At 37.9% G+C, this 12,741-nt stretch overlaps 1 protein-coding gene across 1 annotated transcript; it reads left to right on the forward strand.

Annotated features, from left to right (window-relative positions):
• Positions 1-2,771: 2,771 nt before the first annotated feature.
• On the forward strand, positions 2,772-11,881 carry LOC113161939 (TBC domain-containing protein kinase-like protein). The gene is made up of 3 exons (XM_026359804.2): positions 2,772-4,272; positions 7,701-7,860; positions 11,406-11,881. The coding sequence occupies exons 1-3, from the start codon at positions 4,148-4,150 to the stop codon at positions 11,514-11,516; spliced, it is 396 nt and encodes a 131-aa protein (XP_026215589.1). The 5' UTR covers positions 2,772-4,147; the 3' UTR covers positions 11,517-11,881.
• Positions 11,882-12,741: the final 860 nt, after the last annotated feature.

Consider the following 12,741-nt stretch of genomic DNA (forward strand, 5'->3'; position numbering starts at 1 on the left):
GCAGATTGTCAACCCACACAGTGAGCAGACATCTATCTCACTGGACAGGTGGTGTCCAGCCAGCTTGGCCTCAATAAGTGAAAAGGAGAAAACAAGCGCTCCCTCTCCCTTCTGTCCGTCACTAACAAGAGGATGTAAACACAGCAAAACAACCAGAAGACCTGTTGTATCTGTTTTATCAATCTGCGACATGAAACTAGTTGTTTTTCTTCAGTTGGTGATAATTAGTGTACATATGCCCTTTTATATAAAGAGGCATGGCATTAGCTTGGTCCACCAAATGGTCTCAAACATAGCTCTGAGAAATCAAATGAATCAGTATAAATCAAAATGCACTGCAGTGCATGGAAAGCTGCTGTCATTCCCTGTGGACGAGCAGATGTTTTGCTAACTGTCATCTAACAGCTGGCAGAGTTCGTCTTTCAGTGATGGAGCAAATGGATTTCCGTGAGTGAAGAATGTGCCTTGATTTCAATAATTTACTGCTTGTGTGAAATATTTTCCCGTGAACACGTAAAACAGTGAGCAAAGGGAAAGTTCCTAGTTTGGTAAGACTGAGTTAGAGTTTACTGAGTCAGTAAAACTGAGATTCAATCTCATTTTTAATTAGAGTTACAGTTTGAAATTCCTATCTGAACTGAAACGTTTGATTCATTTCAGGCTGTACTGTCTTTATATGTTATATGTACAGACATTCTTTTTATTGTGTCCATATGTTGTAAGTTTTAGTCATTTGTAGCAGCTAAATTGTAAAGTTCAAAATTCAATCATCACAAAACAAGTAGCTGACACAGCACTAAAGCACTGTTATGTTTTGTCCACTGTAATTCATATGTCAAAGTGCACATCTAGACTCACGTTCTGTGTTCTGGCAACAGAAACAGAGATGAATTTCCTTTCAGCAGTTTCCTCTTGCAAGAGCAATGTTGGTAACTGCTATGTGGCTGGAATTAAAACAGAAGTACGTGAAAAGCTGGGAGGGTTTTCATCTCAACGTTCTCCTTTGTGTGGAAATTGCTCTCTGTGTGTGTGTGTGTGTGTGTGTGTGTGTGTGTGTGTGTGTGTGTGTGTGTGTGTGTGTGTGTGTGTGTGTGTGTGTGTGTGTGTGTGTGTGTGTGTGTGTGTGTGGCCTCTGTTAGGGGTATTTGTTGTCAGCATTTTTCTCAGATTATGGCGTCAATTACACTCGTCTTCTCTTTGTCTGACGGCAGACTTGGCATGTGTTTTTATTTTAGGACTGATGCTCAAACACCACAGGCTGTATTGTGCTGTTTGATGTGTAAAAATTTCAGCACAGTTACAAATGCGCTGTGAAGGCACTTTAAATGAGGCACTGACCTTGTCATCAAGCTTTATCCGAGCTGTACAGTACTGTGGTTCCCCACTTTCATATGTGTAGTGATCGGGGGGGGGGGGGGTTTATTGGCAACGGTGTACCACAAGCATAAGCGAGTAGACACGCGCAAACCACTGCCGAGGATTTGTGTCTGCTTATCAGCAGCTCCAGTTTAGGCTCATCACTATCAGGCCACTGAAATGCGAAAGTGTCATTAAGTCATTCTCGGCAGGCACACACTGCTCATCATGACATTTAAGTCACCGCACAGCGCTGCCTCAGCCCCAGGCAACGACGGGCTGCATATTTTACCTGTTTCTGACAGTGCATCGTACTGTATGTCGATATATTTATGTGTATGTGTGCAAAGAGGAAGACATTGTTTGCTTTACTTGAAATAGATGTGTAGGTTTTACTGCTCGTCTGTGGCGATCTGCATATATGAGCTCAACCAAGCAGATGTGCCCATTCGGTTCTGTGCAGCTGTTCCATTTCCTCATTCACTTTTCAGATGCAGCCGAATCCCAAAACCTGATTGTATTTTATTACTGAGCATGTACCACTTTGTTTGATCCATCATTTGAGCATGACATACATTTATGATTTAACTGGGGTATTATTTCACAGTTACACATTGTTTCATTGTTTTCTTTCACTTTGTGTATTCTAAAATGCAGCACATCATCAATGAATCAATTTCAATGTCCTGTTGAGGATTCAAATGTTAATTAGTAAATTTCAGTTTTTTTTTTCTTTTTTATTGTCTTTGCCATATTTGTAGCAAAATGACTTACCTATACATCATATTAGAGTTCAGTCTGACAGACATGTAAAGTACAGCTTGAGTGACTGAGGGAGGCAAACAACCGCAGTGCGATAATTCTAGTTTTTATTGTTTGTCAACAAACTCACAACTCGCCCTTCTCATAAAGGGTAACTACTCTCTAATTATTTTGTACTGTACACATAATTAAATAGAGTTTTGTTGGCATATAAAATCCAAGCACTTTATTTTGGTAAATGTATACTGTGTGTATAAAGAATATAAAATTACCTTTTATTATTTGTCAAATGCATCACTTTCTGACAGGTTCCTTTTAAACACCTGAATCCTCTGACTCCTCCTCAATCATGATGACAAAGACCTGACTCTGGGGTCTATTACATGTCTGATAACTATAATGACACTTCCAGTAATCTAACATCAATGTTTAATAGTAAATTGATTTTAAAGTGGCCTATTAGTGAATAATGTGTCCAGATCACCATGTTAAATACAAGAGAAGCATTGAGCATTGTGCTCACACCACCACACCACTATTGCTCTCCTTCGCATTTTGCTTTTATTTTACTTGGGTATGGACCAGGAGGAAACCTGTAAAGTTATTCTTTAAGCTCTTCCATTGAAGTGAAAGTTACATGAAATGTCAGGGCAGATTACTGTGTGACTCAAATTTGTCAACGATAGTTTGTTTTTCCTCTAGGACAAAAACTGTGACTCCTCAAGAATGCAGGTGTGTTCCTGAGAATTCTCAGGAGTTGAAATCTCACTTATCTTTTATTTCATACAAAACTTCATTGTTTTCAGCGAGTTGCCTTTGAGTCAAACACTTTTGAATGCAGCACTATCACCCCATCTTATGAAAGGCTATTTTCATGAAATCCCTGTCCACCGCCTCATTTTCTTGTTGCCATCAGGGTTAAGGCCCATCAGTGTCACTGCAGCATGTTTAGTTTATTGATTGTTCTAAAGCTGAAATTTTCACTGTCATGTGTCAGTGCTTTTTTATTTTATTTTTTAAATGTTTTTTTATGTATGTTATTGATTGTCATGGCCATTTTGTGGCCATAGTTTGTAGTAATATTGTATTGCATTATATTTTGTGTACCGTAAATATGTGTAAATTATCAGGCAAAATCTTAGTAAGACCCTTCAGCAATTTTTTGTTCAGTACACAAATCTGTTGAGTTGAGTCATGGCACCTGGACTTTCTTCTTGTTAGGTCGAAATGTTTTACTACATATCCAAGTAGCTTCTTCAGTCTGAGAATAGTTAGATAGAGACCACAAATATATGCATTTAAATTCATTAAAACTACTTTTAGTATTTAACACCTATTATATATTACATATATTTAGTTTGCATGTCAATGACGAACTTTAGCACTCTGTCATGTGTCCCACAATGCATTTGTTTGTTTGTGTTTTATGGGGACTTACAGGAAACTGCTGGCACCCTCAGCTTTTTGACCATTTTATTGTTAAAATAGTTTCAGGGCATATGAGATAGGAGCATAACACTTGCTCGCCATTGCAGACCAGGGTTCAGTCCCCTCCAGCCATGCCTGTGGCTCGATGCTTTAATGAACCTATTTGGCAGTGCAGGTAGATACTGACAAAAGATCATGCTCTGGCTACAACTACTGGTTTTTCTGCTGTGTGAAGCTGCAATACAGTTAACATACAATTTTTTATTGTAAAAAAATAATGTTATTCTATTCTGGGTTTTTTGGACAAACTACATGGTGAATGCTGTCAAATATCTCACTAATGAAGAGATTTTGTTAACATATGAAACATTCAGCCCCAAGCAGTGGTTTACAGTAACAATTATATCCAATCTCACAGTATCCTTTTCTGCTTCTCTTTGTTATTTAACAATGATTACCTCTCCAAATTCCAATATTCAAATTCTATTCCGAATTCCTCTGAAAGCCTTCACTGTCATTTTCTCCCTCTTGATTTGATCTCCTGTGACTTCCTCTCTTGTAGTCTCGGGAGCCTTTGGCACTGTGTGACCTGAAAGCAGAAATGTCCCCAAGGATCTCGGCTGAGGATTTAATCGACCTTTGTGAGCTGTCATTGGCTGGTCCCGCCAAGAGGACCAAAACTGGCAAGCCCAAAATTGTTGCTGTCGACATCCGCACTGGAGAGGAGTATCCTTACCATTTCTGTATAGCTTTGAAACGTACCTCTAGTCCTTCACTATTTCAACCATAGTGGTAGAATTATAACATGTAAATACATTGCTCATTTTTTTCTCCACTGAGGCATATTGGGAATTCCTGGTGGTGTTTTGAGTGACCTTGGTTTGGATAGCCAAACAACAAAGGTTCTTCAGACATTGGTGTTGGTGTAGCTGAGATATATTGAACGTGAAAGATGAGTAAAAAGTAACATTTACATCAGCAAATCTCTTCCAAGTTTTTAAATCTCACATTTTAGACTGCTAACAAACAGGTAGTGGTTACAAAAAAAGTCGAATATTGAGCATAGTGTTCCCGTAAAAGGAGAATTCACTTGGGGAACGATAATAATCTTTACTTTGTGTTATCTCTGTAATGGGCCTTTTTTATTTTGTCCTTTTGCGTTAAATTGTGTCATTGTCCTCGATCATTGTAGCATCACTAGTATCGCTCCTCCTCTGCTTTTCGTAACCACGAAATAAGAACAAAATACAGTGTTTTCTGAATGACAGGTCAGTCTAACCCTTTCTCTCAAGCCAGATGGGCCCTGAAGAGCCTCTCAGTTTTGCATGCCAAAGCCTGATTGAACTCTGTATAAAGCAAAAGAGGTCAATTCACTTGACAGTGATGAGCAAATCCACAGTGACCGCTCTGGGGAGTTTGGTTCTGCATTACATGAATAATAGGACTTCTGAAATGTTGTCCCTTAATGCTACCCAATTGACAGCTTTAGCTTAAATATTTACAAAAATAAATGCATTTTTTAATAAATGTATTTATTTTTTTATGTTTACCTTGGAGGCTCCGATTAGTATATTTTAGAATTGGCCCTGAGCTGATTCTGCTCAATGGTGGTCTAACTGCTTACTGAACCTGCCAAAAGACCTGTTTATTTATCCATCCACCCATTATCCTAACCGCTTTTCCTGTTAAGGGTGGCGGGGGTGCTGGAGCCAATCCCAGCTGTCACTGGGAAAGAGGCAGGATACACTCCACACAGCTCGCCAGTCTCTCACAGGGTTGACCCGTCTATGAAAAAGTATAATTTGATTCCTGACTTAAAAAATAAGTTACTAAATTGGGTTTATTGCATTTGCCAACTCAAAACTAGTTTTAAAACCATCACTCCAAGTTTCCTGTCAGTCTTAAAGACAAAACACAAAACTGCCATCTGCGATTCACAGTGTACTGTTTCTTGGTTGGATCTGAATTGGAGATAATCAAGAATAAAACATATTCAGTTTCATATATTCAGTGTCCGCTGGGCACACAGCCTTCTTGGCATACTCTGCTTAGAGATTTCTGTTGGATGAGGGTGTTTCAATTTCACTGGTGCTTCTATTTTATATCATGTCTCTACCTGTTTGGGACAAAAATATGATCCCTGCTAATCAAGACCAGTGTTTTCTTGTAACCATGAAAGGTTTATTAAAGGTTAAGGGGTTAGGCACATACAGTCATAACACTTGCATACAGTTGCGTGCATGCATGAAGCCACTCTCTTTATCCCATAACCACTGATCTCATGCTTACCTCTTGACCTGGTGCCAGTGCTTTACAGTGTTTTGAAATTGAACCACAGGCACCGAGTCAAACAGCTTGGTTCCCATCAAAGGCAAGTAGGGGCAGATTCAAGAGGGATGATAAACTCTAGTTATGCCATGCCAGATTCTGCAACATTCACTTAGGCCCTTCATATCCACCCAGGCTGCTCTTTTTCATCCTACAGTCTGAGAAGAAAATGCATAAAGCAGAGGAGGTTATCTTGTAGACATGAGCAAAATGCAGCCTTCTGGTCTCTTGGCTAGAACATGATGGCCTCTTTATGTTGTATATTTTATTTGTTGACATAACGGTAGTTCGGTAGTTATAATTAGCTGTGTACAAAAGATGCGATCAAGATGTGTCAAGCTAAACAATATAATAGCTTAGCATATTAATTGGAGAGGTTCGCTGTGATTCTCTGGTGTATAGTCATGTGTGATAATTGTGTGTCTTTGTGTGTGTGCTTGTGTGTGTTTGTGTTTTCCACTGCCCATTTCCAGAACTGACTATTCTGAAACAGTCAGACAAACTGGGTTCTCTTGAATTGTCTTTATGTCTGTGAAAAATCTTCCTTCTTCTCAAGTTTTTAAAAACCCTTACCTGAAATTATGTAAAAGTTTACAATAAGGTATCTCAAAAACCCAACAAAAACTTTTCATTAACTGAGATCAGAAATAAAAATATGTCTCATGTGACATTCAGCTGTATCTTTATAGTAGCTCTGCATAAAATTACAATATGATAGAGTTAGGTTTAAAAGGATGATTCGCTGTGGCGACCCCTGATGGGAAAAGCCGAAAGAGAATAAGGTAAAGAAATAATTTTGCTTTTGCAAATGACCTTGATATCCTTACTGAAAAATTCCAAGGCACCACATGGAGTTAGCCTCGCCCTTCTCCTTCAGCAGAATGGCAATTGTCTAAAGGGGTTAAAGAGCCATTTATCAATATGGATTAGTGGATAGAGTGAGGATTTGAACATGGCAGGTCCTCTAGCCAAATTCCTACACTAGAGCCTTATAATAAACAGGGGCTTCTTAGGCTAACTAACTCACATGGACAAAAGGGATTTGACCACTTTCACAGGATTTGGTAACCCCTAATCTTTGGCAAAGGACTGTTGAGTCACAAAAAGTGGATTCAATAAAGACCTCTGTCACAAAAATCAGGGCAATCCACATTTATAGTCCAATAGTTTTCTAGATGCCCTGTAAAAGATGCAGCTGTAAAATAACTGGCAGGTGTCTGCTGTATTTCTAAGGCTAAATTTATTTCTCCAGGATTAGTCAGCAAGCGGATTGTACTTCACAATGCATTACATATTGACTCTATGTGTTCTTGTAGCAGCTGATATGGTTTAGTAAACATAGTTAGTTGAGGACCACTTCTTTCAAAATATGTAGAAATAATGTCAATTGCTTTTAGAAAAAGAACAATCTCCTTTCCTCAAGTTGTATTTTTCAATTATGTACCACTCAGAGCTTGTTCACTGTTTCTTCCCAGGAAATCCCTCGCGAAGATCTTTTTTCCTACTTCTTCTTTTATTTTTATTTTTTTAAATCTTTCCCTCTCTTTTATACTTATGGTTTATTACATCTCCTACTGTTTATCTCTTTTCGTCACATTCTTTATCAGGGATAGAGATCATTTTGCCACACCCTGTTGTCTTAGAATTCTTTTGTGAGACTTTATTTAGTTAGTTAGTTATTGCCTATTATGCCACTGGCATGTAGGGCAGCAACAAAGGATTTTTGCTAAATGTAACTTGTAACTGTAAAGTAAAACATTCACCTCATCCTTTGGCCAGGTACCATACGTGTTCACAGCTGTGTTCCTTAACCTGGTTTTCTCCAGCTTCAACAGAGGCCATATTTCTGGCAGCATCAACATTCCCTTCAACACAACATTCAGCCCTGAGGGCGAGTTGGTGCAGTGTCCTGCGACAGGAGTCCTCCAGAACTACAGAGGCCGTGTCATAGTGGTGATTAGCCACGCCATGAAGAGTGCTGTTATGGTGAGAAAGCAATCACACACACAAACACCGGTGTACAGTACTTCAATATTCGCACTATTGCTATCGTATCGATAGTTATTCCCCATAGCAAGACCTCAGTCCTGTCAAATCTACAGCAGTCTGGACGAAATCTTAATAAAAAATCTGTAAGTGGTGTAATGGTCTGGTGTATACAAAATAAAAAATTGCCGTCTTTTCCATTTTTACTTTATCTAAAAGACTCAGCTGAGGGTGAAACTGAATTTTGCATGAATCATTGTGTTTGGCATTTCAGTGCACAAAAATAACTCTGCCCGTATTGGTGTAACAGAACAGAGAACTACGTTGATCATTATAAATTCTCCTTTTGTTCTCTCTTTGGAATAAATTAACCAAACTTAAATTTAATAACTCAGCAGGGATATTTCTTCAGGCAACATCCCGATTTAGAAATGATGTCCTCCTTCCATATGTTGGAAAGAGAAAAAAGAGAAAAAGTAGTTTTCCTTAATTGAAGAGACAGTCCTGCTTTTTTTAGGAAGCACTACTGAGAACTCTCTGTCTAACCTGGTTGCAAGAACTCCAGAAATAACTGTTAAGAGAGTGATGTAGGATTTCATCTAAAGATAGATGGAAGTGTGAAGAGTGTCTGAAAACTGTGTAATGGTCATAGCTACCCCACACATTTGGGGCTTTGTGCCTCTGATATTTTGCACAGAATAACTCCAAATTCAGATATTACTCTAAGGATTCTTTATAATTAATTATTAATGTCAGTGATCGATTATCATTGTCATCACAGCACTGGCATTTAGTGTAATGACTACTCATCTTAACCACCTTCCTCTTCGACCAGGACCATGCTTGGAATTCCACATGAGTTTAATAGCAAACCTTAGTAATTCATCAGACCTTTGAATGGTGCCGGTCATAAAATTAAAGGTCGATTAAAAGGCCTCAGTTGTGCTTAAATGTCATTCACATCTCTGTGCACTGCACCAGTGGCATTATCATTAGCTCTGGGTCAAAGCAGTGAGTCCACTCACTGTGTGGTCGGGCTTTACTTTAAACCATTAACATTTAAGGTTCTATTGGAATTCAGATGTGAGTCCAAATCGTCATGCTCAGTTTCTTTTCAGGATTTTTAACTAATGAATAATTTTTTTTACTCCAGCAACCAGCAAAACGAGTAGCCAAAATGGGTTTTCTTTTGTTTTGTTGCTTTATGATAGCCACAGAAATCAAAGTATTTTCACGCATAAGTTGTTGCACTTTGTTATTATTACTGTGAGTTTCTGTTTTCACTCCTCATCTTTTCACTACACTGTTTAACTATTCTATTTCACTGTATTTATATCTGGTACCTGGACTGACTGCACGAGCAGGATAGTGAAAATATTCTTCATATATATTGTATGTGAAACATTTACAGATAAATACAAAATCATATGTGAAATAATCAAGTCTTTATGTTCTAGGCAATACGTCACAAACAATGTGTTATGTATGAAATAAAAGCTTCAGTAAATCACTCAAATAGCATGATGTCACAATATAGTTACAATAGTGCAGTAATGGTAGTGAATCACTGCCCACACCTACAGTGACTTCAGAAAGTCTTCAGGTTGTGTTAGTGGAGAAATTGCCATTGCCCCATCATTGTACAGTGCAACATAATAACATTGTTTAAATGGGAAATTGACCAAAACATAAACAAGGCCAAGGAACTCTGTAGACTTCCCTAAAAACAGTTTGTGGTAAAGCCTACATCAGTTTTAATGCTCTAAACCGAACAGTCACTCTAACAAAGCTTTAGACGTCCTCTGCAGAGATGGGAGAACCTGGAAGACAAACATCTCAATAACTTAATCAATAATATATAATATTCCCTATGGTGAAGTAAGGTTGTAGCATTATGATGCTAGGGAGGCCTCCTCAGCAGCAGGGACAGTGAGATTTATCAGAATCATGAATGCAGTTCACCTTTCAGCATATCTATGGTCCAACACATACAGCCAGACAAGGCATAAGGACAACTCTCCAACTGGCCTGACCAAACATCTGTGGTGAAACCTGAAGAACCCAGTTGACAAACTCTTCCAATCCAACCTGATGGAGCTTGAGAAAATCTGGAAAAACAGGATTAACTGCTCAGACTGCTCAGATGGAGATGCTTGTTGAAACCACACCCAACAAGACTTAACGTATTAATAAGTATTAATTACAGCTTTGAGAAAATTTAGGGCTTGAATAAAGTTTTTAAGGTTTTAGTTTATGATTTAAAATGAAATGGTCAGAAGAATGTCATTATAGGTTACAATAACAGTAAAATGTGTGAAATAGTGAAGTCTTAAAACCTTGTACAAGTTATAAAGTGGTAAAATTCAGTGAATCCCCAATTGACACATTTAATCAAAACTAGACAGCTATGATTAAATGAAGGTAATGTGTCACTGAGTATCTATTTTGTAATAACTGTAACTACAAAATGATGAAATCTTACAATGAGATGCAGAGGTTTCATCATCTAAATTACCTTGAAACCAAATTTAAAGTGTCATCACACAAGAGCTTACAGATACATTACACAAGTCAAAAGTTCCGCCTTAGACAGTATTCCAGGAAAAACAGTTCAGACTATGTCAGAGAGGTGTTGAACTGCTTCTTTGGTAACTGTTGAGTTGGCAATTAGTGCTGTTATTGAATTGCAGTAGGTATAGTGCCTAGCAAACTTAATTATTTCATTAGTGGCGAGGGCACAAAAGATTTAATTCAATTTTATTTGTACAGTGCAACAGAAGTCATCTCAAGGCACTTTACAGTGTAAGGTTTAAGATCTTACAAAGTATATTTGGTATATTTGTATATAAAAACGTATAGAAAACCCAACAATGGGTCATCTGCCTTGACTGGTTGGGATGAGTGGAAAGAGGAGAGAGAAAAGAACAACAGGCAACAAAAAACAAGAAGCATCAAAAGCATTGGGCAGGCCGGTACAGCCAGTAACTGGAAGATATACAGCTTCAGTCTGGATGCTCCTAATTTATCTATATTCCTCAGGTGGAAAGAGGAAGTTCTAGATATTTCTTTAATGTAGTAAAAGAGACATCCTGCTTAAATATAACTCAGATTTCTCACAGTGTTACTTGAGGCCAATGTCAAGTCATCTAAGGTGAGAATGTGATTAGACATAGTGTCTCTGAGCTTTTTTAGGACCAAACAATATAACCTCTTATCTGAATTCAAGAGAAGGAAATCGGAGGACATCCAGGCTTCAATGTCTTAACAAAAGATAAATATTAAAAAAGCTCTAAAGACGTCTTCATTAAATTTACTTTCTTTTTCATTTATAAATGTCTTTTGTTCTCTTTAATTTTCACTTCACTTCCTCAAAGTCTTGTTTTTGTCCCGTGCATGTGCTGACACTGATACTGATATTGATACCTTCTTTGAATAAATACCTGTTTGGACTGATAGCTCGTGTGGGTGCTAGTGACTGATTACTTTTGATAAAGGTGATGACTGTCATTTCCTGTTTCCCTCGTTCTTTCTCCATTTCTCCCCAGTTTGCAACACACCTGGTGAAGGTAAATTTTCCACGGGTTTGCATACTGGATGGAGGGATCAACAAGCTGAAACCCACTGGACTGCTGACTGTCCCCTCTCCTCAGATCTGACCACATTTCTGAGCTGTGTGGAAAGACTGCAAAGTGCATTGAAAGCTGATATTAAAGTGAAGACAGATAAAACTATGTCATTGTATTTGAAGTTGTGCAAACTGCATTGAAATAACCCTGCTCTTAATCAAGATGTATTTCATTTTATACATACAGGCCAGTTTGTTTTGTTTTTTTATGTTTTAAAACCAGAATGATGGAATCTGTTTTTTTTTTCTTTAACAATTGTTGTGTTGTAGCAGCTTTGCACTGAAAAACTGAGTTGTGTGTATGTCACTGTATGTCAGCCTGTCTGTTCTGAGCCAGTTGATCTAAGGAACTGTATTAAATGTTTGTAGGAGAAGCAATAAAAATGATAAAATGAACTGTGCATTTGTTGGTTTGGTTTTTGTAACCAGTACTTTTATTCACAGGAAGTGTTTGACTTATGTTTATTATAAAACAGATTCAATTTGGATGAAAATTAGGTGAAGGCTTCACTTGATGCTGTACTAATGTACTCAGAGTTACTCTTTTTGTTCACTGTGATATTTTCACATTTTATACTCAAAACACTGGTTTGACCCCATAAAATAGTATCACTTTGAGGCAGCTGCTTTACCTCTCCTACCTCCCACCATTGAATCACCACACTGGACTGGAAACACCTACAAAGCTGTAGATATAAAAAGAGGAATCTGATGTTTGCCTAAACCACAAGTCAGAGGTAAACCTAGGTCACCAAAGAAACTTCTTTAACTTTACAGTGTAAGGTTTAAGATCTTACAGAGTATATTTGTATAAAAAAAATACATAGAAAACCCAACAATGGGTCATCTGCCTTGAATGGTTGGGATGAGTGGAAAGAAGAGAGAGAAAAGAACAGCAGGCAAAAAAAAAAAACCAACAAGCAGCAAAAGCATTGGGCAGGCCGGTACAGCCGGTAACTGGAAGATATACAGCTTCAGTCTGGATGCTCCTAACTTATCTATATTCCTCAGGTGGAAAGAGGAAGTTCTAGATATTTCTTTAATGTAGTAAAAGTGACATCCTGCTTAAATATAACTCAGATTTCTCACAGTTTTACTTGAGGCCAATGTCAAGTCATCTAGAGTAAGAATATGATTAGACATAGTGTCTCTGAGCATTTTTAGGACCAAACAATATAAACTCTTATCTGAATTCAAGAGAAGGAAATCGGAGGACATCCAGGCTTCAATGTCTTAACAAAAGATAAATATTAAAA

This window comes from Anabas testudineus, chromosome 1 (assembly GCF_900324465.2).
Source record: "Anabas testudineus chromosome 1, fAnaTes1.2, whole genome shotgun sequence".
Taxonomy (NCBI): Eukaryota; Metazoa; Chordata; class Actinopteri; order Anabantiformes; family Anabantidae; genus Anabas; species Anabas testudineus.